General features: G+C 42.5%; 1 protein-coding gene across 1 annotated transcript in view; it reads left to right on the top strand.

Moving 5' to 3' along the window:
- FER1L6 (fer-1 like family member 6) overlaps positions 1-26,336 on the top strand; it is a gene marked incomplete at its 5' end in the record, with an annotated part of 157,026 nt that overhangs the window by 77,186 nt on the left and 53,504 nt on the right. Inside the window, 3 exons of the mRNA XM_082601582.1 lie at positions 4,023-4,200; positions 9,003-9,127; positions 25,281-25,415. Coding sequence (XP_082457708.1) covers positions 4,023-4,200; positions 9,003-9,127; positions 25,281-25,415 — 438 coding nt within the window. The remainder of the gene's footprint in view (positions 1-4,022; positions 4,201-9,002; positions 9,128-25,280; positions 25,416-26,336) is intronic.

The raw sequence follows: 26,336 nt of genomic DNA, 5'->3' as shown, positions 1-26,336 counted from the left end.
GGTTGAGGGAATATTAATCTAAAGGAAGCAAAACTGCCTCACCTGAAGTCACATGGCTAGGTAATAGTCAATCTGGAACGGCAATCAGGTTTTCATGGTCCCTGTTCCATGATCTTTCTTTCTCTCTAATCTAAATATATAATGTTATTAAAAATGCTGCCACAGAATTTGCTGAGCTCAGCCTAACCCACCATCCAGGAAAGCAGAGTTCTCCCCCTTCAGTCTCAGAGGAGGACATTCATTCCAGAAGGAAACTCTTCCTTTGGGAGGAGATGGATGCAGCGGCCCAATCTTTTTTCTCTCGAGTCACCTCTTAGCGTTGAGTCCGCCACTCCTCAGTCTCGTTTCCACCTCTATCCTGGCTTCTGCTCCACAGCCCTGCATCCAGACTCTTCCTCCCAGGCCTCCAGGTTTCCATCCAGCTTTCCCTAGGGTGCAGCAGAAAGTGGAAGCTGCAGACACCCTTCCAGGTCCGGCCTCAGAGTGAAGTCACTACAAGGCAAACACACCTTTCTCACACTAATATTGATGGACCAACTTCAACACAGTTTGTGTGAATGACCATCTTTCTCTCCTTTTTCTGACTGGCCAAGATTTCCCTTGTTTTGTAAGACAGCTGGCATTTCACCAGGACCCAGGAGGGGAGGTGGGTGGGTTACAGGAGAGGCTAAGACTTCAGCATTCTGTCTCGTGCAATTTTTACACATTGGTGATCATAGTTTTTTGACACAATTTTGCATTCTTTAATTATTTTTCTTTGTTTTTTCTCTTTCCCTCCCTGCCTTGCCATGCGATTCTTAAAAGGAGAGAAGTTGCTCTGGTTGGTCAGGCTTCAGGAGCACATGTGAGAAAGGAGAGTGGGGGAGGGGAAGGCAGGGAAAACAGCTGAGGCTGGAAATGCACGTGAAGTGAAACGTGGGCTGTTGTTTCTGCGAGCACCTAGGAAGGTGCTCAGTGATGGTGTGTGAGTTCCAACTTGGATTCCTAAATGAGAGACTGCATTGTCTTGCAAACAAGTTCAAGGTGTGTATTTTTAAAAAGATGTATAAACGGCAAACTTTAGGCACGCAGCCATGGTCCTTGTATAACATTTTCACAAGATGTTAGCTGAGTTTTGGTTTCTAGCCATGAATTCCCATACACAGGTTGTTTTCATAGCAGTAGAGATGAAGGATGTTTTGTGTTTTTGTTTTACTTTAAGAAGCAAAAGATATCAGACCTGCTTGGGGGCACCACAGCATAGTTAAGAGTCTTGCTACTCAAACACTTAAAACTGTGGTCCATAGACCAGCAGGATAAGCATCAACAGGGAGAAATCTCGAATCCTGCCCCACACGTACTGAGTCAGAATTTATATTTTAACCAGATGCCCCAGCAATTCACATGCACGGGTACACATACCAGTGTATGAGGAGCCTGGGCCAAGAGGATGGGCTCTGGAGCCAGGTACAGCCGGGTTGAGTCTTGCCTCTATCCCTGCCTCGCTCTGTGACATTGGACAATTGTCTTAACCTCTCTGAGCCTCCACTTCTTCATCTTTAAAATACACATAATGGAAGAATTTATTTTACAGTCGTCATGAAGATGAATGATAACTTATTGCTTGTTAATAGTATGCAACTAATAGGGCGTTCTGTGTGTAGGGAGGAACATTAGACCAGGGCCTGGGACAATGTAAGTGCTCAGCACATGTAAAATATTATTATTAGAAAACGAAATAAATAATTCAACAAATATTTTCCGAGTGCTTCCTGAGTGCCAAGTACTCTTTTAGGCCCTGGGGACATCACTGAGATATGACAGTGAAAAATCCTGCCTTTGTGAATTGATGTCCTAGGGCTGTATACAGATGGCAGAGGGATTGCTTTTATTACAACAAAATAACCTTAGGTTCTCAATAGCTATTTGTTTGATTGAACAAGTGCACAATGCATTTTAGCTATTATTATTGTAGAAGTGATGAATTGAGGGTTATTTGTCTTATTATAATTTTTAAAATTATGAGTTGCAGACTGGTTGTCTTTACTAACAGCAAAATGACCTTAGTTGTTTCTTTTTTTAAAATTTTTTGGAAGTATCACTTTTTTTTTTTTTTGGCTGCATTGGGTCTTCGTTGCTGCGCATGGGCTTTCCTAGTTGTGGCGAGCTGGGGCTACTCTTCGTTGAGGTGGGCGGGCTTATCATTGCGGTGGCTTCTCTTGTTGTGGAGCACAGGCCCTAGGCGTGCGGGCTTCAGTAGTTGTGGCACGTGGGCTCAGTAGTTGTGGCTCATGGGCTTAGTAGCTCTGCAGCATGTGGGATCTTCCCGGACCAGGGCTCGAACCCGTGTCCCCTGCATTGGCAGGCGGATTCTTAACCACTAAGCCAACAGGGAAGCCCCCTTAGTTGTTTTTTTAAAGCTGAATAAATAATGGCATCCCATTCCCTAAAGAATAAAATCTAAACTCCTCCGGATACTCAGCAGGATTCTGCAGCCTCATCTGTGTCATTCTCTGTTCCAGCTCTTTCTTTGCTGAAAGCTCTTAGCAAATCTGTCCCTGGCACCAAGTAAGCACTCACTAGACGTCAGCCCTAATCACCACAGTTAGCTCCTGCCCCTGTATCTCTGTTCAGGCCTTCCCTCTTCCTGGGATGCCTTCTCTACGAGTCCAACTCCAAAGTACTTATTAAAGCCTACTGGAACATGTGAGTATTCAAGAAAGGATGGATATACCTGCTTCTTCTCCTCTGGTCCTATGGCATCTTCTCTCTTACACTTGACTTTGCATCTGAGTAAGTGAATGCAAGTCGACCTCCCTGTCTAGATGTGAGCTCTTGGAGGGGAAGCCCAGGACTGTGTCACAGTCATTGTGATGCCCTTCTGGCCCCACTCCCTCAGCAAGGTCTGGTGGCACTTGGTAGTAGTTGCTGAACTGAGTTGCTCACAATCCTCTCGGGGACCACACAGAGCAAGACAGGAAGGCAGGCGAACAACCAGGCACAATTTGGGGTTCTGGGGCTTTCCACGGGTACCTGGGAAATTGTTAGAGCAAGTGGTAACCTCTCCTAGTGGGATTTTGTGATTCTCCATGGAAAAGAAGTGGTGCAGAAGAAAGGGGAATTGTGCATTGATGGGAAATCCTAGGAAACACTAAGAAGAGTCAACAAAATCTGGAGAGGTGGCCACTTTCAGGGCGAAAGCCTTGCCAGAAATCCTGCACCCAGCCGAGTCTGGGGCCTGAGGTTCCTTAGATGGGGGTGAGGAGTCCCCTAATCCCAGTGACGGAGAAATAAAGGAGCTGATCTGCATTGAGTTGTGTCCTTCACATGTTGAGAATGCACGCACCCACACACCACACACACACTACTACACACATAAACACAAATTCAAACAAACATAAATATAAATACAAATCCAAGTACATTCAAAGGAGGGAAAGCAGGGTAGCAAGGGAATTTGAAACCACACTTCATGAGGGAGGGGTGAAGGGATGAGAGGTGTCTAGCAGGAAGAAACAACGTGGTAGGGCAGGTAGATGCCTTCAAGCCCACGGGGGCCTGACCTATGGAAGAATTCCAGTTCTTCTGAGCAAAGCAAAGAGGCAGAGGCTGTGGTTGGAACTCAAGGCAATTGGAAGTTCTGGGAAGGGGAATTTCAACTCAGTATGGGGAGAAGCAGGCTGTGGGCGCTCAGAGTCCAGAGCCCAGATCTGGTATCATCTCCCCTGGTTCGAGTCCTGGCTCCATCACTTAAAAGCTGAGTGATCTTAGGAACTTATTTAGCCTCTCTGAGCCTGAGTTTTCTCATCTATAAAACAGGGGTAATAACCATACCTACCTGTTAGGTTTAAATGATCGCACAGGACCTGCTTGAGCTTCAGGCCCCATTAAACCTGGATCCTCTTCTAAAACTGTGCATCATGGCAACGGGGGTCATTGGTCTCATTTTAATAGGAGCCCCAGGGAAGGACCTCTTTTCTCAGAGAGTGAGGCCCACAATGGCTCCTACTAATGAGGTGGTCTTCCTTGTAACCTTTCCCCAGCTTCCTAGAAAACAGCCGGCTGGTTGGTCGATACAAGCGAAAATTGACGTGTACATGTGGCTGGGCTCCACCAGACACTCTAGTGCCATTTTGAACAACTTACCAGCAGGCTATGAAGCAGAAACGTCCTCCAAAGGGGCTGGCACCAGTAAACCCCCAGCTAACCTGCTCTACCAAGGTATGGTACCCACTGGGCCAAGAGGGTCATAAGATGTCTCTGGTGGGCTTCTGAGGGGTGGCATTCATGAGCTGTTTGCATACTATTTTAGGATCAACTTATTTGCCGCTTTTTTTTTTTTTTTTTTTTTTGCGGTACGCGGGCCTCTCACTGTTGTGGCCTCTCCCGTTGCGGAGCACAGGCTCCGGACGCGCAGGCTCAGTGGCCATGGCTCACGGGCCCAGCTGCTCTGCGGCATGTGGGATCTTCCCAGACCGGGGCACGAACCCGTGTCCCCTGCATCGGCAGGCAGACTCTCAACCACTGCGCCACCAGGGAAGCCCTATTTGCCTCTTTTAATACAGTTTCTAAATTTTCTTTCTGACCTTCCAATGTCCCATCTAAAGAATAAAGTGAAGTTATTAAACATATCTGGAATAAATATTTATATTTTTCTGTTAATGGAGAGAATGCAATATGAGTTTCTTTGTTAGCAGACTATATAGATTGAGTTTGCATTTAAAGCAAAAGATGTCTTTTTCGGGGCTTCCCTGGTGGTGCAGTGGTTAAGAATCCGTCTGCCAATGTAGTGGACACGGGTTCTATCCCTGGTCCGGGAAGATCCCACATGCCGCAGAGCAACTAAGCCTGTGCGCCACAACTACTGAGCCTGTGCTCCAGAGCCCATGAGCCACAACTACTTAGCCCACGTACCACAATTACTGAAGCCCGCGCGCCTAGATCCTGTGCTCTGCAACAAGAGAAGCCACCACGATGAGAAGCCCACGCACCGCAACAAAGAGTAGCCCCCGCTCGCCACAACTAGAGAAAGCCCGCGCACAGCAACGAAGACCCAATGCAGCCAAAAATAAATACAATTTTAAAAATAATAAAGCAAAAGATGTCTTTTTTTTTTTTTTCTTTTTGCGGTATGCGGGCCTCTCACTGTTGTGGCCTCTCCCGCCGCGGAGCACAGGCTCCGGACGCGCAGGCCCAGCGGCCATGGCTCACGGGCCCAGCCGCTCCGCGGCATATGGGATCCTCCCAGACCGGGGCACGAACCCGTATCCCCTGCATCGGCAGGCGGACTCTCAACCACTGTGCCACCAGGGAGGCCCGCAAAAGATGTCTTTTAAAGAGACATCAGTAAGTTCTTGTGCTCATAGGACCTGTGGAATTAAAGCAGATTTCCTTTTACATGGCATTGGGGTTTGGACCCATAAACAGCAGCCATCTACAGTTCCCATTAATGACTCAGTAGAAACTGGTATCATTGGGGTCACTCATGTTTCTCTAGCTTGGTTCTTAGGTTGGCTACTTTTAGCAGTTCAGCATGGTTTATGTAATCCTCTCTTCTATGTAGGTACTTTCTATGAGTGCCATCATATTTACATTTCCATATAATTTTGAACTTTATTCTAAGCATTAATGCCTTACAGTTGCATTTTGCTTTTTGTTTCCAAATTGCTTCAATTTGCACAATCCTTGCTGCTGAATTCAGATAGGGTAGAGCACAGTTTTACCTTCCCTTCCACTGAAGTTGAGTTTTGAATTGAGCCAGTGTCTGAAACACTGGAGGACTGTCTACAAATCCAGGTTCCCCGCGTTGCACAAGGCTCCTCTGATGTTGACTGAAATTGACTGCCAGTGGAACCTAAATGGCTCAATAGTTAGAGAAGACAGAGTTCTAGAGAGATTTATCCAGTGGTTCAGCTCGTGGTTTCCATGCCCAATATCAATGCGTAAGAGCAAGGAAAGCTCAGCTCTGTCTTTTTGAAAAATGCACAACCCCTGCCATATACACTTTACACATAGGATTTGATTTATTTCTCACACCAACCTTGGGTGGTTTCTTCATTCTACAGGTGGAGAAAGGATGTATTGGAAATGTTTAGAAATTGCCCAAGATCACACAGCTAGTAAATGATGGACCAAACTGTCTCCAAACCCTTCTTTATTTCCACTGCTTTCCATCCTGTCTTTAGAGTTTTCATCTCTGGGTGAAAACACCCACATCAAGTTACCTTTTTATTTCTATAGACACTATCTCTAGAGACCCAAGGTACCTGGACATATTTGCTGTCCCAGCTACTAACGATTCAGAGGAGAGAAAAGGCTTTTTCCAAAGCTTTCTGATCCTCTGCAGCATGTTCTTTTCATGGAATGACCTAATAAACTTTCTCGGCTGTGCCCTGACATTAATGGCTTTGGCTGCCTTCCACACCTCCTGGAGAATTTCCTTTCTTCATTCATTTTATGCTTCAGAACATATCCATTCAACCAATAATTAGTTTGCACCTGCATATGGAAGGTACGGTGGGAAAACTAGTGGGGAATGAGGAGTGGAGGGAGAGGTGATCCTGGCCCTCCAATGGGGGCAATCAGACATGTCTCTAATAACCACATGTGGAAAGTGAGCCGCAGCACAGAGATGGGCCAAAGTATGAGAGCAAAGAAGAAGCTGACTTTACTAGTCTAAGGAACAGAGCTGGTAAGACTCAAGGTTTCAGAAAAACAAAAACCTAGACTAGGTCAATGGCGACCCCTGGAGGTGTGCAGTGTCCTGCCTATGTGGTTGTATTGGGAGCTCTGCTAAAACTCTGGGGTGACCCACTCACTTCAGGGACAGCTTGTGGATGATCTCAGGGAATGAGCTGTTCTCAAGTTCACTCCCAGCTGAGAAATTTGCCCATTTATGTAGCGTGTTAAGGAATGCTTAGAGGGCGTGGGCTCTCTCTTGACCTACCCTGGTCAGGAAATTCCTCAACCCTCTGCTGAGTGTGCCTTTGTTAACTGTCACCCTTTTAAGGAGCTCTCTTGGGTAAGAGGGTAAAAGGGAAAAACACTTTTAACAGTTTTTGTTAAGGTATTTATCTCCCTTTATTCTACATGATATGTTTATATCACTATTTCTTGATTTTACATTTAACACATAGCTACTCATTGTGAAAGATGAGGATTTACCTCTGTAACTTATCCAAGTTTTTATCTCCTTGTTCCAATTTTAAATAGATAGTTCTGTTGCTTAGTGTTTTTATTGATTCAATGCGATCTCAATTGAAATCCCAGCAAGTTGTTTTCTGGATATCAACAAACTGATTCTAAAGTTCATGTGGAGAGGCAGAAACCCGGAAGAGTCAACACAATATTAAGAAGAACAAAGTTGGAAGACTGACACTACCCGACATCATGACTTACTATAAAGCTACAGTCATCAAGACAGTGCAGTATTAGCAAAAGGATAGACAAATACGTCAGTGGAACACAATAGAGAGCCCAGAAATAAACCTACATAAATATTTTCAGTTGATCTTTGACAAACAAGCGAAGGCAATACAATGGAGCAAGCATAGTCTTTTCAACAAATGATGCTGGAACAACTGGACATCCACATGCAAAAATATAAATCTAGACATCGAACTTACGGCATTTGCAAAAGTTAACTCAAAATGGATCATAAACCTAAATACAAAACTATAAGACTCCTAGAAGATAATATAGGAGAAAACCAAGATGATTTTAAGTATGGCAATGATTTTTTAGATACAACACCAAAGGCATGATCCATGAATGAAATAATTTTTTTTAAAAGAGGGTAAAAGGGAACAAATGAATATAAAAAGCAAGAGGGGCCAGGCAAGGGCCAAGGATCATGAAACAAGGAATATGATTAACTCAACTCTTCCTTGGGGTTCCCCCACTGAACCCTGGTCTGCCCCACCTGCAGCCCTCTCTCTGCCTCCCATCCCGTCAACCAGGTGTGCTCACTCCTGCCTTTAACCTCCCATGCCCTCTGCCTGTATCTCCTGCAGGACACTTAGCTCTGGCTCCTGTCACTGGGATTGGGGCACTTGCTTATCTTCTGCCCCGTCCCTGGAGCTCCCCAAGGTCAGGGGCTGTCTTAGCTGCTTCAGAATCCTCAGAGGCGAGAACTGTGCCTGGTATACTGTAGGTGCTCAAAATGACATTGGCTGCCTGAATGGCAGAATGGATGGATGGATGACTCAAGACTTTACTGAGTTTATGGAAGCAAAAATGAAGAAATGTCCCCCTTTCTTATACACACACACCATTGGAAAGAGCAGGTTTTACTAAGAGGTGAAATGTGGTATTTTAAAAATTTTATTGAAGTATCATTGACTTACAATATGATATCATTTTCAGGTGTACAGCACAGTGATTCAGCATTTTTGCAGATTATACTCCATTATAAGTTATTACAAAATAATGGCTATAATTCCTTGTGCTGTACAGTATATCCTGTTGCTTATCTATTTCATACATAGTAGTCTGTATCCGTTCATCACATACCCCTAATTTATCCCTCCCCCCATCCCTCTCCCCTTGGTAACCACAAGTTTGTTTTCTATGTCTGTGAGTCTGTTGCTGTTTTGCATATAGATTTAAAAAATGTGGTATTTTAGGAAGAGATTTGGATTTTGGAATCTGACGGAAATGAAATCCAGGCTCTGGAATTAGTTAGCGCTGAAAACTTGGAAATGTATTTTAGCCTTTTTATGAACCATTTCCCTCATCTGTAAAATGAAGATAATGATATATATTTCACGGGGTTGTTTTGTTATGAAGATTAAATCCCACAATGTGGTGAATGCACCAAGGAGAATGCCTGGCTCCAAAGTACCCATGAACTCTTCCCCCATCTTCCCTGTGTCCATTTTGGTCTAAGAGACCTTCAGTGCCCGTGGTCTCCTTTGTCTGTCTCCGGAAACACCCACAGGTGAGCATCACACACAGACACCCACTCGCACTCACTGTTCCTCAGAAGCCCGCTAATGCCACCCCTTCCCGTTATTTGTCCACAGACCGGCATGTCTTCCAGCTGAGAGCTCACATGTACCAAGCCCGGGGCCTCATTGCAGCCGATAGCACCGGACTTTCAGACCCTTTTGCCAAGGTCACGTTCCTTTCCCACTGCCAGACCACGAAGGTAACCAGGGGAGCCCACTTGCTTTCTTCCCGCAGCCCACAGCTGAGCCACAGCAGAACCCCAGGAAAGAAAAAAACAGGGGCACATTGCAAATACTTGTGTCTCTGGGTGTGTAGGTGTTTCAGTGTTTCAGACTCCAAAGCATGGGCACAAGGCAGGCCAGACATTGCGAAGGTCTACCGATCCAATGCGATCTGTTGTCGTGAAGCCAAGAGGGCAAGTAACAGAGCTGAAGGAAGGGAGGGAGGAAAAGAGGGGTGAGGAAGAACGGGATCTGGCACCCAGAGCACCTGCTGGAGAGATGGGCACAATGCCAAGCTCAGTGGGATGAACAAACAGCTCAGACAACTTGCATGAGGCTTCTGGTGCAGTCTTTGCTGAGGGGTCTTGGTGGGGAGGAAAGCTTTCCTGCTCTGCAGTCAGGAAGCCCTAGACTCTGTACTTCTAGCTGGGGAACTTTGCACACTTTTTTTTTTTTTTTTTTACATTTTTATTGGAGTATAATTGCTTTACAATGGTGTGTTAGTTTCTGCTTTATAACAAAGTGAATCAGTTATACATATACATATGTTCCCATATCTCTTCCCTCTTGCGTCTCCCTCCCTCCCACCCTCCCTATCCCACCCCTCCAGGCGGTCACAGAGCACCGAGCTGATCCCCCTGTGCTATGCGGCTGCTTCCCACTAGCTATCTACCTTACGTTTGGTAGTGTATATATGTCCATGCCACTCTCTCGCTTCATCCCAGCTTACCCTTCCCCCTCCCCATATCCTCAAGTCCATTCTCTAGTAGGTCTGCGTCTTTATTCCTGTCTTACTCCTAGGTTCCTCATGACATTTTTTCCCTTAAATTCCATATATATGTGTTAGCATACGGTATTTGTCTTTCTCTTTCTGACTTACTTCACTCTGTATGACAGACTCTAACACTTTTAACACCTGTGTGATTCAGTGTCTCTCTCTGGAAAATACTACTTCCAGACAGACGCTGTGAGGATTAAAGGAGATGGATCTATACCTGTTTCCTTGGCTTCTCCCTTTCCTGTACACTGAGTGCGGATATGTGAAAAGGGGCCCTAATGAGCGCACATCCAATAGGCTGCTTTTCTCATTAGATCGTATTCTCTAAGGATTTACTTTATTCTCTGAGGATTCACTGTTCTCAGGGAGGGAAGCTCCGTAAAGGATTTGCCCACCTCTGGGAGTTAGGACAGAGTTAAGACACAAAGAGGGCTTCCCTGGTGGCGCAGTGGTTGAGAGTCTGCCTGCCGATGCAGGGGATACGGGTTTGTGCCCCGGTCCGGGAAGATCCCACATGCTGCGGAGCGGCTGGGCCCGTGAGCCATGGCCGCTGAGCCTGCGCGTCCGGAGCCTGTGCTCCGCAACGGGAGAGGCCACAACAGTACGACGCCCGCGTACCGCAAAAAAAAAAAAGAAAGAAAGAAAGAAAAAAAAGACACAAAGAGACCTGACCTCACGTTCTACCTCATCTACTCTCTAGCTGCCTTTACTCACTAAACCTCAGTTCGTCTTCTTAAAATAGGGCTGTTGAGAAGAAGCAAAAAATTGTGTATAAAGAGATTGATGAGTAGTGGCCATTACATTGGCCCATGTTAAGAGGGCTGACATTTCTCCCCAAAGTGAGCCCGTGACCTGGGAGATGGTGTTTTGATTGATGACACTCAGGTTGAGAGCATAACGTGAGCTAGCATCTTGTCAATTTCACCAGCTCACGTGGAGCGCTTGCTCTGTGCCAGGTCCCATGCTGGGCTCGGGGGACCCGGGGGACCAGACTCTGCTCTTTTTTTTTTTTTTTAATAGAACTTTACCCTCCTCTTTTTTTTTTTTAATAGAACTTTACTGGAGTATAATTGCTTCACAATACCATGTTAGTTTCTGTTGCACAACAAAGTGAATCAGCCATATGCATACACATGTCCCCATATCTCCTCCCTCTTGAGCCTCCCTCCCACCCTCCCTATCCCACCCCTCTAGGTCATCGCAAAACACCAAGCTGATCTCGCTGTGCTATGCTGCTGCTTCCCACCAGCCAACTATTTTACATTCGGTAGTGTATACATGTCGATGCTACGCTCACTTCGCCCCAGCTTCGCTCCCCCACCCCATGTCATCAAGTCCATTCTCTATGTCTTCCTCTTTATTCCTGCCCTGCCACTAGGTTCATCAGTACCATTTTTTTTTTAGATTCCATATAAATGCGTTAGCATATGGTATTTGTTTTTCTCTTTCTGACTTAACTTCACTCTGTATGACAGACTCTAGATCCATCCACTTCACTACAAATAACTCAATTTCGTTTCTTTTTATGGCTGAGTAATATTCCATTGTATAAATGTGCCACATCTTCTTTATCCATTCATCTGTCAGTGGACATTTAGGTTGGTTCCATGTCCTGGTTATTGTAAATAGAGCTGCAGTGAACATTGTGGTGCATGTCTCTTTATGGTTTTCTCGGGGTATATGCCCAGTAGTGGGATTGCTGGGTCATATGTTCTATTTTCAGTTCTATTTTCAGTTTTTTAAGGAACCTCCATACTGTTCTCCATAGTGGCTGTATCAATTTACATTCCCACCAACAGTGCAGGAGGGTTCCATTTTCACCACATCCTTTCCAGCATTTATTGTTTCTAGCTTTTTTGATAATAGCCATTCTGACTGGTGTGAGGTGATACCTCACTGTAGTTTTGATTTGCATTTCTCTGATAATTAGTGATGTTGAGCAGCTTTTCATGTGCCTCTTGGCCATATGTATGTCTTCCTTGGTGAAATGTCTATTTAGGTCTTCTGCCCATTTCTTAACTGGACTGTTTGGTTTTTTGATATTGAGCTCCATGAGTTGTTTGTATATTTTGGAGATTAATCCTTTGTCTGTTTCATTTGAAAATATTTTCTCCATCCTGAGGGTTGTCTTTTTGTCTTATTTATGGTTTCCTTTGCTGTTCAAAAGCTTTTAAGTTTAATTAAGTCCCATTTGTTTATTTTTGTTTTTATTTCTGTTACTCTAGGAGGTGGGTCAAAAAAGATCTTGCTGTGGTTTATGTCAAAGAGTGTTTTTCCTATGTTTTCCTCTAAAAGTTTTATAGTGTCTGGTCTTACATTTAAGTCTTTAATCCATTTGGAGTTTATTTTTGTGTATGGTATAGAGAGTGTTCTAATTTCATTCTTTTATGTGTAGCTGTCCAGTTTTTCCAGCATCACTTATTGAAGAGGCTGTCTTTTCTGCATTGTATGTTCTTGCCTCCTTTGTCATAAATTAGGTGCCCATATGTGTGTGGGTTTATCTCTGGGCGTTCTATCCTGTACCATTGATCTATATTCTTATTTTTGTGCCAATACCATACCGTCTTGATTACTGTAGCTTTGAGGTATAGTTTGAAGTTGGGGAGCCTGATTCCTCCAACTCTGTTTCTCTTTCTCAAGATTGCTTTGGCTATTTGTGTTCTTTTGTGCTTCCATATGAATTGTAAGATTTTTTGTTCTAATTCTGTGAAGAATTCCATTGGTAGTTTGATAGGGATAGCAATGAATCTGTAGATTGCTTTGGGTAGTATAGTCATTTTTACAATATTGATTCTTCCAACCCAAGAACATGGTATATTTCTCCATCTGTTTATGTCATCTTTGATTTCTTTCATCAGTGTTTTATAGTTTTCTGAGTACAAGTCTTTTGCCTCCTTAGGCAGGTTTATTCCTAGGTATTTTATTCTTTTTGTTACAGTGGGAAATGGGACTGTTTCCTTAATTTCTCTTTCTGATTTTTCATTGTTGGTGTATAAGAATGCCAGAGATTTCTGTGCATTAATTTTGTGTCCTGCAACCTTACAAAATTCATTGACTAGTTCTAGTAGTTTTCTAGAAACTTTAGGATGGCATCTTTAGGATTTCCTATGTAGAGTATCATGTCATTGGCAAATAGTGACAAGTTTACTTCTTCTTTTTCAATTTGTATTCCTTTTATTTCTTTTTCTTCTCTGATTGCTGTGAATAGGACTTCCAAAACTATGTTGAATAAGAGTGGTGAGAGTGGACATCCTTGTCTTGTTCCTGATCCTAGTGGAAATGCTTTCAGTTTTTCAACATTGAGTATGATGCTTGCTGTGGGTTTGTCATATATGGCCTTTATTATGTTGAGATAGGTTCCCTCTATGCCCATTTTCTGGAGAGTTTTTATTATAAATCGGTGTTGAATTTTGTCAAAAGCTTTTTCTGCATCTATTGAGATGATCATATTGTTTTTATTCCTTAATTTGTTAATGTGGTGTATCACATTGATTGATTTGTGTATATTGGAGAATCCTTGCATCCCTGGGATAAGTCCCAGTTAATCATGGTGTATGATCCTTTTAATGTGCTGCTGGATTCTGTTTGCTAGTATTTTGTTCAGGATTTTTGCATCTATGTTCATCAGTGATATTGGTCTATAATTTCTTTTTTTGTAATATCTTTTTCTGGTTTTGGTATCAGGATGATGGTGGCTTCATAGAACAAATTTGGGAATGTTTCTCCCTCTGCAATTTTTTGGAAGAGTTTGAGAAGGATGGGTGTTAGCTCTTCTCTAAATGTTTGATAGAATTCACCTGTGAAGCCATCTGGTCCTGGACTTTTGTTTGTTGGAAGATTTTTAATTATGGTTTCAATTTCATTGCTTGGATAGGTCTGTTTATATTTTCTAATTCTTCCTGGTTCAGTCTTGCAAAATTGTACATTTCCAAGAACTTGTCCATTTCTTCATGGTTGTCCATTTTATTGGCATATAGTTGTTTGTAGTAGTCTCTTATAATCCTTTGTATTTCTGCAGTATCAGTTGTGATTACTCCTTTTTCATTTCTAATTTTATTGATTTGAGTCCTCTCCCTCTTTTTCTTGATGAGTCTGGCTAAGGGTTTATCAATTTTGTTTATCTTCTCAAAGAACCACCTTTTAATTTTATTGATCTTTGTTATTATCTTCTTCATTTCTATTTCATTTATTTCTGCTCTGATATTTATGATTTCTTTCCTTCTACTGACTGGGTTTTCTTTGTTCTTCTTTCTCTAGCTGTTTTAAGTGTAGGTTTAGATTGTTTATTTGAGATTTTTCTTGTTGCTTGAGGTGAGATTGTATTGCTATAAACTTCCCTCTTAGAACTGCTTTTGCTGCGTCCCATAGGTTTTGGGTTGTTGTGTTTTCATTTTCATTTGTTTCTATGTATTTTTTTATTTCTTCTTTGATTTCTTCAGTGATCTCTTGGTTATTTAGTAGCACACTGTTTAGTCCATGTATTTGTGTTTTTTACAATTTTTTTCCTGTAGTTGCTCTCCAATCTCATAGCGTTGTGGTCAGAGAAGATGCTTGATATGATTTCAATTTTCTTAAATTTTCCAAGGCTTGATTGTGACCCAAGATGTGATCTATCCTGGAGAATGTTCCATGTGCACTTGAGAAGAAAGTGTATTCTGCCACTTTTGGGTGGAATGTTCTATAAATATCAATTAGATCCATCTGGTCTATTGTGTCATTTAAAGCTTGTGTTTCCTTATTAATTTTCTGTTTGGATGATCTGTCCATTGGTGTAAGTGGGGTGTTAAATTCCCCTACTATTATTGTGTTACTGTCAATTTCTCCTTTCATGGTTGTTAGCATTTGCCTTATGTATTGAGGTGCCCCTGTGTTGGGTGCATAAACATTTATAATTGTTATATCTTCTTCTTGGATTGATCCTTTGATCATGTAGTGTCCCTCCTTATCTCTTGTAACAGTCTTTATTTTAAAGTCTGTTTTATCTGATATGAGTATTACTACTCCAACTTTCTTTTGTTTTCCATTTGCATGGAATATCTTTTTCCATCCCTTCACTTTCAGTATATATGTATCCCTAGGTCTGAAGTGGGTCTCTTGTAGATAGCATATATATGGGTCTTGTTTTTGTATCCATTCAGCCAGTCTGTGTCTTTTGGTTGGGACATTTAATCCATTTACATTCAAGGTTATTATCAATATGTATGTTCCTATTACCATTTTCTTAATTGTTATGGGTTTGTTTTTGTAGGTCCTTTTCTTCTCTTGTGTATCCCACTTAGAGAAGTTTCTTTAGCATTTGTTGTAAAGCTGGTTTGGTGGTGCTGAATTCTCTTAGCTTTTGTTTGTCTGAAAAGCTTTTGACTTCTCCATTGAATCTGAATGAGATCCTTGCTGGGTAGAGTCATCTTGGTTGGAGGTCTTTCTCTTTCATTACTTTAAGTATATCCTACCACTCCTTTCTGGCCCGCAGAGTTTCCACTGAAAAATCAGCTGATAACCTTATGGGGATTCCTTTGTATGTTATTTTTTTTTTCCCTTGCTGCTTTTTATATTTTTTCTTTGAATTTAATTTTTGTTAGTTTGATTAATATGTGTCTTGGTGTGTTTATCCTGTATGGGACTCTCTGTGCTTCCTGGACTTGGGTGAATATTTCCTTTCCCATGTTAGGGAAGTTTTCCACTATAATCCCTTCAAATATTTTTCTCAGACCCTTTCTTTTTCTCTTCTTCTCTGGGACCCCTATAATTCAAATGTTGGTGTGTTTAGTGTTGTCCCAGAGGTCTCTGAGATTGTCTTCAATTCTTTTTATTGTTTTTTCTTTATTCTGCTCTTTGGCAGTTATTTCCACCATTTTGTCTTCCAGCTCACTTATTCTTTCTTCTTCCTCCATTATTCTGTTATTGATTCCTTCTAGCGTACTTTTCATTTCAGTTATTGTGTTTTTCATCTCTGTTTGTTCTTTAGTTCTTCTAGATCTTTGTTAAACATTTCTTGTATTTTCTCAATCCATGATTCCATTCTATTTCTGACATTCTGGATCATCTTTACTATCATTACTCTGAATTCTTTTTCAGGTAGATTGCCTATTTCTTTTTCATTTATTTGGTCTTAATAAAAACCTTTATTAGGTTTTTACCTTGCTCCTTCATCTGTGACATATTTTTTTGCCATCTCATTTTTTTTTTTTTTTATGAGTTGGATTGTGTTCCTGTTTTACTGGTTGTTTGGCCTGAGGCTTCCAACACTGGAATTTGTAGGCTATTGGGTAGGGCTGGGGCTTTTTGCTGAGATGAGGAACTCAGTGAGACCTTACTTCAATGAATATTCCCTGGGGTCTGAGGTTCTCTGTGAGTCCAGTGGTTTGGACTCGGAGATCCCACCACAGGAGATTCCGCCTGACCCTGGGCTCACAAATCAAGATCCTGCAAGCCACGTGGAGTGGCAAAAAAAAAAAGAAAGAGAGAGAGAGAGATTGGTTCAAGATGGTGGAGTAGAAGGATGTGCGCTCACTCCCTCTTGCGAGAGCACTGGAATCACAACTAACTGCTGAACAATCATTGAAAGGAAGACACTGGAAATCACCAAAAAAGATATCCCACAACCAAAGACAAAGGAGAAGCCACAATGAGATGGTAGGAGGGGCACAACCACAATAAAATCAAATCCCATAACTGCTCAGTGGGTGATTCACAAACTAGAGAACACTTATACCACAGAAGTCCACCCACTGGAGTGAAGGTTCTGAGCCCCACATCAGGCTTCCCAACCTGGGGGTCTGGCAACAGGAGGAGGAATTCCTAGAGAATCAGACTTTGAAGGCTAGTGGGATTTGATTATGACTTTGACAGGACTGGGAGAAACAGAGACTACACTCTTGGAGGGCATACACAAAGTAGTGTGTGCATCAGGACCCAGGGGAAGGAGCAGTGACCCTATAAGAGACTGAACCAGACCTACCTGCTAGTGTTGGAGGGTCTCCTGCAGAGGCGGGGGGTGGCTGTGTCTCACCATGAGGACAAGGACACTGGCAGCAGAAGTTCTGGGAAGTACTCCCTGGCGTGAGCCCTCCCAGAGTCCGCCATTAGCCCCACCAAAGAGCTGGGTAGGCTCCAGTGCTTGATCCCCTCAGGCCAAACAATCAGCAGGGAGGGAACCCAGCCCCACCCATCCGCAGACAAGCAGATTAAAGTTTTACTGAGCTCCGTGCACCAGAGCAACACCCAGCTCTATCCACCACCAGTCCCTCCCATCAAGAAACTTACACAAGCCTCTTAGATAGCCTCATCCACCAGAGGGCAGACAGCAGAAGCAAGAAAAACTACAATCCTGCAGCCTGTGGAACAAAAACCACATTCACAGAAAGATAGACAAGATGAAAAGGCAGAGGGCTATGTACCAGTTGAAGGAACAAGATAAAACCCCAGAAAAACAACTAAATGAAGTGGAGATAGGCAACCTTCCAGAAACAGAATTCAGAATAATGACAGTGAATGTGATCCAGGACCTCAGAAAGAGAATGGAGGCAAAGATAGAGAAGATGCAAGAAATGTTTAACAAAAATCTAGAAGAATTAAAGAACAAACAAATAGAGATGAACAATACAATAACTGAAATGAAAACTACACTAGAAGGAATCAATAGCAGAATAACTGAGGCAGAAGAATGAGTAAGTGACCTGGAAGACAGAATGGTGGAATTCACTGCCGTGGAACAGAATAAAGAAAAAAGAATGAAAATAAATGAAGACAGCCTAAGAGACCTCTGGGACAACATTAAATGCAACAACATTTGCATTATAGGAGTCCCAGAAGAAGAGAGAGAGAAAGGACCTGAGAAAATATTTGAAGAGATTATAGTCAAAAACTTCCCTAACATGGGAAAGGAAATAGCCACCCAAGTCCAGGGAGTGCAGAGAGTCCCAGGCAGGATAAACCCAAGGAGAAACATGCCAAGACACATAGTAATCAAACTGGCAAAAATTAAAGACAAAGAAAAATTATTGAAAGCAATAAGGGAAAAAATGACAAATAACATACAAGGGAACTCCCATAAGGTTAACAGCTGATTTCTCAGCAGAAACTCTACAAGCCACAAGGGAGTGGCATGACACATTTAAAGTGATGAAAGGGAAGAACCTACAACCAAGATGACTCTACCCAGCAAGGATCTCATTCAGATTCAATGGAGAAATCAAAAGCTTTACAGACAAGCAAAAGCTAAGAGAGTTCAGCACCACCAAACCAGCTCTACAACAGATGCCAAAGTAACTTCTCTAAGTAGGAAACACAAGAGAAGTAAAGGACCTCCAAAAACAAACCCATAACAATTAAGAAAATGGTAATAGGAATATACATATTGATAAGTACCTTAAACGTGAATGGATTAAATGCTCCAACCAAAAGACACAGACTGGCTGAATGGATACAAAAACAAGACCCATATATATGCTATCTACAAGAGACCCACTTCAGACCTAGGGACACATACAGATTGAAAGTGAGAGGATGGAAAAAAGATATTCCATGCAAATGGAAATCAAAAAAAAGCTGGAGTAGCAATACTCATATCAGATAAAATAGACTTAAAAAAACAGAATGTTACAAGAGACAAGGAAGGACACTACATAATGATCAAGGGATCAATCCAAGAAGATATAACAACTATATATGCACCCAACACAGGAGCACCTCAATACATAAGGCAACTGCTAACAGCTATAAAGGAGGAAATTGACAGTAACACAGTAATAGTGGGGACTTTAACACCTCACTTACACCAATGGACAGATCATCCAGACAGAAAATTAATAAGGAAACACAAGCTTTAAATGACACAATAGACCAGATAGATTTAATTGATATTTATAAGATATTCCATCCCCAAACAGCAGATTACACTTTCTTCTCAAGTGTACATGGAACATTCTCTAGGATAGATCACATCTTGGGTCACAAATCAAGCCTCAGTAAATTTAAGAAAATAGAAATCATATCAAATATCTTTTCTGACCACAATGCTAGGAGATTAGAAATCAATTACAGGGAAAAAAAAACCCAAAGACATGGAGGCTAAAAAATACATTACTAAATAACCAAGAGATCAATGAAGAAATCAAAGAGGAAATCAAAAAATACCTAGAGACAAATGACAATGAAAACCTGACAATCCAAAACCTATGGGATGCAGCAAAAGTAGTTCTAAGAGGGAAGTTTATAGCAATACAATCCTACCTCAAGAAACAATAAACATCTCAAATAAACAATCTAACCTTACACCTTAAAGAACTAGAGAAAGAAGAACAAACAAAACCCAAAGTTAGTCGAAGGAAAGAAATCATAAAGATCAGAGCAGAAATAAATGAAATAGAAACAAAGAAAACAATAGCAAAGATCAATAAAATTAAAAGCTGGTTCTTTGAGAAGATTAACAAAATTGATAAACTTTAACCAGACTATCAAGAAAAAGAGGGAGAGGACTCAAATCAATAAAATTAGAAATGAAAAAGGAGAAGTTACAACAGACACTGCAGAAATACAAAGGATTATAAGAGACTACTACAAGCAACTCTATGCCAATAAAATGGACAACTTGGAAGAAATGGACAAATTCTTAGAAAGGTATAATCTTCCAAGACTCAACCAGGAAGAAACAGAAAATATGAACAGACCAATCACAAGTAATGAAGTTGAAACTGTGATTTAAAAATCTTCCAACAAACAAAAGTCCAGGACCAGATGGCTTCACAGGTGAATTCTATCAAACATGTAGAGAAGCGCTAACACCCATCCTTCTCAAACTCTTCCAAAAATTGCAGAGGAAGGAACACTCCCAAACTCATTCTATGAGGCCACCATCACCCTGATACCAAAACCAGACAAAGATACTACAATAAAAGAAAATTATAGACCAATATCACTGATGAATATAGATGCAAAATCCTCAACCAAACACTAGCAATCAGAATCCAACACATTAAAAGGATCATACACCATGATCAAGTGGGACTTATCCCAGGGATGCAAGGATTCTCCAATATACACAAATCAATCAATGTGATACACCACATTAACAAATTAAGGAATAAAAACAATATGATCATCTCAATAGATGCAGAAAAAGCTCTCGACAAAATTCAACACCAATTTATGATAAAAACTCTCCAGAAAGTGCGCAAAGAGGGAACCTACCTCAACATAATAAAGGCCATATACGACAAACCCACAGCCAACATCATTCTCAATGGTGAAAAACTGAAAGCATTTCCACTAGGATCAGGAACAAGACAAGGATGTCCACTCTCACCACTCTTATTCAACATAGTTTTGGAAGTCCTGTTCACAGCAATCAGAGAAGAAAAAGAAATAAAAGCAATTCAAATTGGAAAAGAAGAAGTAAAACTGTCACTGTTTGCAGATGACATAATACTATACATAGAGAATCCTAAAGATGCCACCAGAAAACTACTAGAGCTAATCAATGAATTTAGTAAAGTTGCAGGATACAAAATTAATGCACAGAAATTTCTTGCATTCCTATACACTAATGATGAAAAATCTGAAAGAGAAATTAAGGAAACACTCCTATTTACCCTTGCAACAAAAAGAATAAAATACCTAGGAATAAACCTACCTAGGGAGACAAAAGACCTGTATGCAGAAAACTATAAGACACTGATGAAAGAAATTAAAGATGATACCAACAGATGGAGAGATATACCACGTTCTTGGATTGGAAGAATCAATATTATGAAAATGACAATACTACCCAAAGCAATCTACAGATTCAATGCAATCCCTATCAAATTACCAATGGCATTTTTTACAGAACTAGAACAAAAAAATCTTAAAATTTGTATGGAGACACAAAAGACCCCAAATAGCCAAAGCAGTCTTGAGGGAAAAAATACAGCTGGAGGAATCAGACTCCCTGACTTCAGACTATACTATAAAGCTACAGTAATCAAGACAATATGGTACTGGCACAAAAACAGAAATATAGATCAATGGAACAGGATAAAAAGCCCAGTGGTAAACCCATGCACCTATGGTCAATAATCTATGACAAAGGAGGCAAGGATATACAATGGAGAAAAGACAGCCTCTTCAATAAGTGGTGCTGGGAAAACTGGACAGCTACGTGTAAAAGAATGAAATTAGAACTCTCCCTAACACCATACACAAAAAGAAACTCAAAATAGCCAGGTCATGGAAGCAACCTAAATGCCCATCGACAGATGAATGGATGAAGGAGGTGTGGTACATATATACAACGGAATATTACTCAGCCATAAAAAGGAACAAAGGGCTTCCCTGGTAGCGCAATGGTTGAGAGTCCGCCTGCCGATGCAGGGGACACGGGTTCGTGCCCCGGTCCGGGAAGGTCCCACATGCCGCGGAGAGGCTGGGCCCGTGAGCCATGGCCGCTGAGCCTGTGCGTCTGGAGCCTGTGCTCTGCAACGGGAGAGGCCACAACAGTGAGAGGCCCGCGTACCGCAAAAAAAGAAAAAAAAAAAGAGTATAGACTCTAGAGCCGTGGTGCCTGGGTTCAGGTCTGAGCCCTTCCACTTATTGGCTGTGTGACCGCAAAATCCTCTTTGTCCTCAATTTCTTCATCTGTAAAATAAGGATGGTGATATTGTATGTACCTCCCAGAGGATGAGACACCCAGTACAGTGCCTTGTTTATAACAGCTCCTGTGTGACTGTGTTATTATAGCCATTGAGGCTTCCCACCAAAAACCAAGGGGATTCTCAAAAGTGGAATCCCTGGGACTTCCCTGGCGCTCCAGTGGTTAAGACCTCGAGCTTCCAGTTCAGGGGGCACAGGTTTGAGCCCTGGTCGTGGAACGAAGATTCTGCATGCCACACAGTGTGGTTAAAAAGAAAGGGGTGGTGGGGGGCGGGTGGAATCCCTGGAGGCCTCCTCTGCCTGCGCAGCTGTGGATTTCCAAGCCCTCAGAGGTGATCTCAGGGCTCTGGGTGGGGTAGGGGGTTTGAGTGAGCTCCCTTGGCTGCTATGTAGTTCTCCTTCTATTTTGCATCTCCATACAGTATATTCATTTGATTTAGATGCATATCTCAAAGGAACAGATGACATTTGTTTATCAAATAATCATTTGAAAGGGAAAACAAGTTCTGTTGAACCCTGGACTTTGCCTCCATACTTTTGAACCAAGTACCTAATTTTTGCTAATAATAATAGCTGTCATTTATTAAAAAACTCTCTCTGTGACAGGCATGATGCTAAGCATTCTATATGCATTTTTGGTTACGTCTAACTGCAGCCCCAAAGTGGGTATTATTAGTGTCCTCATTCTGCAGATGAGGAAGGTACGGCTTGGAGACTGTTTATGTAGAAGATGGTAGAGCCAAGATGGATACCCAGGTTGGTCCAATTCCCAAGTCATTTTGCTTAACCACTCTGCTTCCGTTTTGGTAAGAAAGGGTTCTGGTTTCTCTCTCCTGTTTCAGTGCGTGCTGCTTCAGTGGGACTGATCTGTGTGTGACAGGCCCCACTCGTGCATTCTTCAAGGTGGGGAAGGCGGAGCCCGGGGGCCCTGCAGTCATAGCTGAGCTGGTCCACTGTACACCTGGTAGCACTTCCCTGAATGGACCACGTGTTGCTCAAGGAGAGCTAGCTCTGAAGGGAGGGTCCTGCAGCCAATCCTTTATAAGTGACTTAATGGTAGGAAATCTTTCAGGAGGGGAATCCGGCTATTCCAGATGCCACTGAGGAGGTGGAACTTGGAAATCTTGTGATGATAGGATAAAGAGGAAGGGAGACAGCTCCCAAAGAGAAAGGTTTTGGGGATAGAAAGGGAGAAGGACTATCTGGTAAGAGGGAGGCTTAGAAGAGAAGGACAGGGGATCTTAGAGGGTGGGGGGCGTGGAAGCTGAGATTTCAAGCAGTCAGACTGCCGCTGAGTCCTGAGGACACTGGTGGTCTCTTGTTAGATATGAGTTACCCTGGTGACCAATGCTGGCACGTGGTAGGTATTCAGTAAATGTTTACTCATTTATAAATGAGTGTGGCTGGGGTGGAGGAGGGTGGACAACGAGCACTTACTGAGCACCTACTGTATGCCAGGCACTTAATACGCTTTACCTTAGACAATGGTCATAACAACTTTACAAGTTGGGTGCTAACCCCACTGAAGTGAGTAAGACTAAGTATCAGAGAGTTTACATCACCTGCCCAAGCTGGACATAGGCAGGTGATGAAACTAGGGTTCCATTACAGGGGGTCTCTGATTCTAAAGCCACGCTCCATCCATGGTATCTCACTCCTTCTTCAAAGTGTTAAATTTAAGTGTTACCATCATCTCTCCAACAATGTCACCGAACAAGTTTATAAAGCACAACTCCTTAAGGAAGCCCCGAGGAAATGAGGTGAGCTGTGCTCACCTTGCCAGAGAAGTGGGAGAATGTATTTTGTTTGGGTGAGCCTTTCAGTACCTCTCGAAGGTGGCCACATTGTCCTTTTAATCATGGGACAGGCCGAAATCCACTCATTTATTCATGCAAATAGCTGTTGAATACCTGCTAACCACAGGATGCTGTGTTAATGCCTAATACTGAACCTAGCACTTTGAAGGAATAAATATATGATGATAAAAGAATGAACGCTGGCCTCTGGAATCTTATCAAGTGGCAGTTATAGCCCAAAGTGCCAAGGAAGCCATCAGAATATTTCTGTAGGAAAGATGCTGTGAGAATCATAAATTGCTTTGGTGTCACACTGTTGGATGCAGGTTGCAAAAAAGATCACATTTCTATTTTCAAAAGCAACATAAAAACACATAGTTCTTTGTGATGTCAGTCACCGACACAGGGGAACTTTGCATTGCAATGCCTTAACTGCTGTTCATAGGTTGGCTGAAGCCATTCTTTTCCTGTCCAAAAAATTAAGATTTTCTCTGAAATGTTATGTCAAAACCTCACTGTGTCTGAGGCATAAAATACTCTAAAGGCAAAAGGCAAGGAAGGAAGGAAATTGTGGAATGCATATTTTTATGACTCATAAAAAAGAGCAATACAAATATTCTTTTGCAACCACAATGCAAATGATTTAATGCCATTTCTAGAAATGGCTCTTGATGTAAAGCTCTGAGATGACAGTTTTATTTGGGCTTTGGAATCTAAGCAGTATTTAGTTCAGGCCAGATCTCTCTCCAATCCCTCCTGGAGAGAATGGTGAGAGTAAGAGTGGAGTGCAGAGGTGGTGTGGAAATTTCCTCAGGACCCAGCAGGCGCTGTGCAGTCTGTGTTAACCTGAGAAATCACCCATTTGCCTGCACAGGAGACTGTGACTATGGCCTCTTTCCAGGACTGGCCTCACATATGAATGCGGCAGTTTCTGCCTAGGTACAGGCACTATCCTGCAAGCAACCTTAGCCTTTAGCTCTATGAAACTGGCATGTTTCCAAACATCCAATTAAATAGAGGATGCAAGCTCATTACACCCTACCTTCTGAAGGTACCACGTGAGTGGCCTGGCAGGGGGCTCTGAGTCACTCCTAGGTGAGACACTCATGGTTCTGAACCAGTTATGCGGGTTGTTGTGCTTCTTTGTCCTTTGGTTTCTCCATCTGCATAATGGGTGCAGCCAACTTCCAATGTCACAATTTGCTATGGAAGAAAAAATGATGTCATGCAAAATGGTGAAGGTTATTTTGAAGACCCTGGTCAGTTCAATGCAGTCAAATAAATATCCACAAAACAGTAGAATTCCATGTAAGGAATATTAGATTGGAAATCCACTTTCGAGTATTTGATGACAAAATTTTATTTGTTCACAGTGAAGAATCACTAGATCTTCCCCATCCTCAGTTTGCCCTTTCATAAAATGGAGATAATGTGAGCATCTACTTGGTGAGGATGGTTGAAGTTAGCAGCCTGGGCTTTGGTGCCAGATGATCTGGGTTGAATCCCAGTTCTGCCATGTGCCGGCTCTGGGCAAGTGAGCCTTGGTTTACATTTCTACCTCCCAGAATTGTTGGGAAGTTTCTGCAAGACAGTGTATGTGAAGTACTGCAGCCTGTACACAGTACGTGCTCAATAAAGGGTAGCTGGTGTTATCATCACAGCAGTACTGTGAGGGTTGAGTTGGAATTATGCTTGCAAATAGGGTGGTAACCAGGTGGGAGTTCTACTCAGGAAGCTTATATAAGCTCCTCCAGCGTAGGGAATCTGCATCCCTAGCATCTGATACTCAGTAGTACGTCAGTTTCCGTCGTTGCTTGAATGTTGAATAAGTGAGCAGTGACGATGAGGATGTGTCCTCTTTACCCTTCATGGAGCCCCCTCCAACCCAGTCGAGTGATGTTTTGCTTTTCTTTTGGCCCCAACTTGCAGGTCATTTCCCAGACCCTCTCCCCCACCTGGAACCAGATGCTGCTGTTCAATGACCTGGTGCTGCACGGAGACCAGAAGGAACTGGCAGAATCCCCGCCGCTAGTGGTGGTGGAGCTGTATGACAGTGACGCAGTGGTGAGTGTCCCATGTCTGCGCTAACTGTGCCTTGCTAAAAACTCCCTGTTCAACCAACTTCCTTTATTTAACCAGCATGTGACTGTGCCCAGAGGCAGTCCTCACCTGGGAAAACACTGATGTACAGAATCTGGGAAACTGATGATGATCATTTGCTTTACTAAAGGGTTTTTTTTGCTTAGATTTCCCTTTGGATTGCAATTAAAATAGAATCTGCTTCACAAAAGTTCAGTCCACATATACTTCTTCAGGAATATAATTATTATACCCATCCCCCAGCTAGTTCTATACCCTATTGTTGCTTAATAAAAATGTCCATGCCTTTTGAAAATAGGTCTTTACTGATTTCGCCTGGTTGGAAGGAATGGATATATTGTCACTGATTCAGCATTTGTAACTGGGCTTTTTATTTTTTTTCCTTTGGTTGTTGCTTCTGAGCCCTGAAACAATGCATTCAGCTCTATCTCATTTCTGTTATGATGTTAGCCAAACCTCTTTCTCTCCAAAGATGTCTGTGTACTGAAACAGCAGATTCAAAAGCTTACTGGAGGGTTTTTTAAAAAATTAAATTTATTTATTTATTTTTGGCTGTGTTGGGTCTTCTTTGCTGCACGCAGGCTTTCTCTAGTTGCAGCGAGCGAGGGCTACTCTTCGTTGTGGTGCGTGGGCTTCTCATTGCAGTGGCTTCTCTTGTTGCGGAGCATGGGCTCTAGGCGCGTGGGCTTCAGTACTTATGGCTCGCGGGCTCTAGAGCGCGGGCTCAGTAGTTGTGGTGCACGGGCTTAGTTGCTCCCTAGCATGTGGGATCTTCCCGGACCAGGGCTCGAACCTGTGTCCCCCGCATTGGCAGGCGGGTTCTTAACCACTGCGCCACCAGGGAAGCTCCACTTTGTTAGTTTTTAAGTGTGACTGAGCTAAACC

The sequence above is a fragment of the Mesoplodon mirus genome, assembly GCF_964341445.2.
Source record: "Mesoplodon mirus genome assembly, chromosome: 16".
In the NCBI taxonomy this organism is placed as follows: domain Eukaryota; kingdom Metazoa; phylum Chordata; class Mammalia; order Artiodactyla; family Ziphiidae; genus Mesoplodon; species Mesoplodon mirus.
Note: the sequence above shows the minus strand (reverse complement) of the source record. Positions and strands in the feature narration are given on the sequence as shown.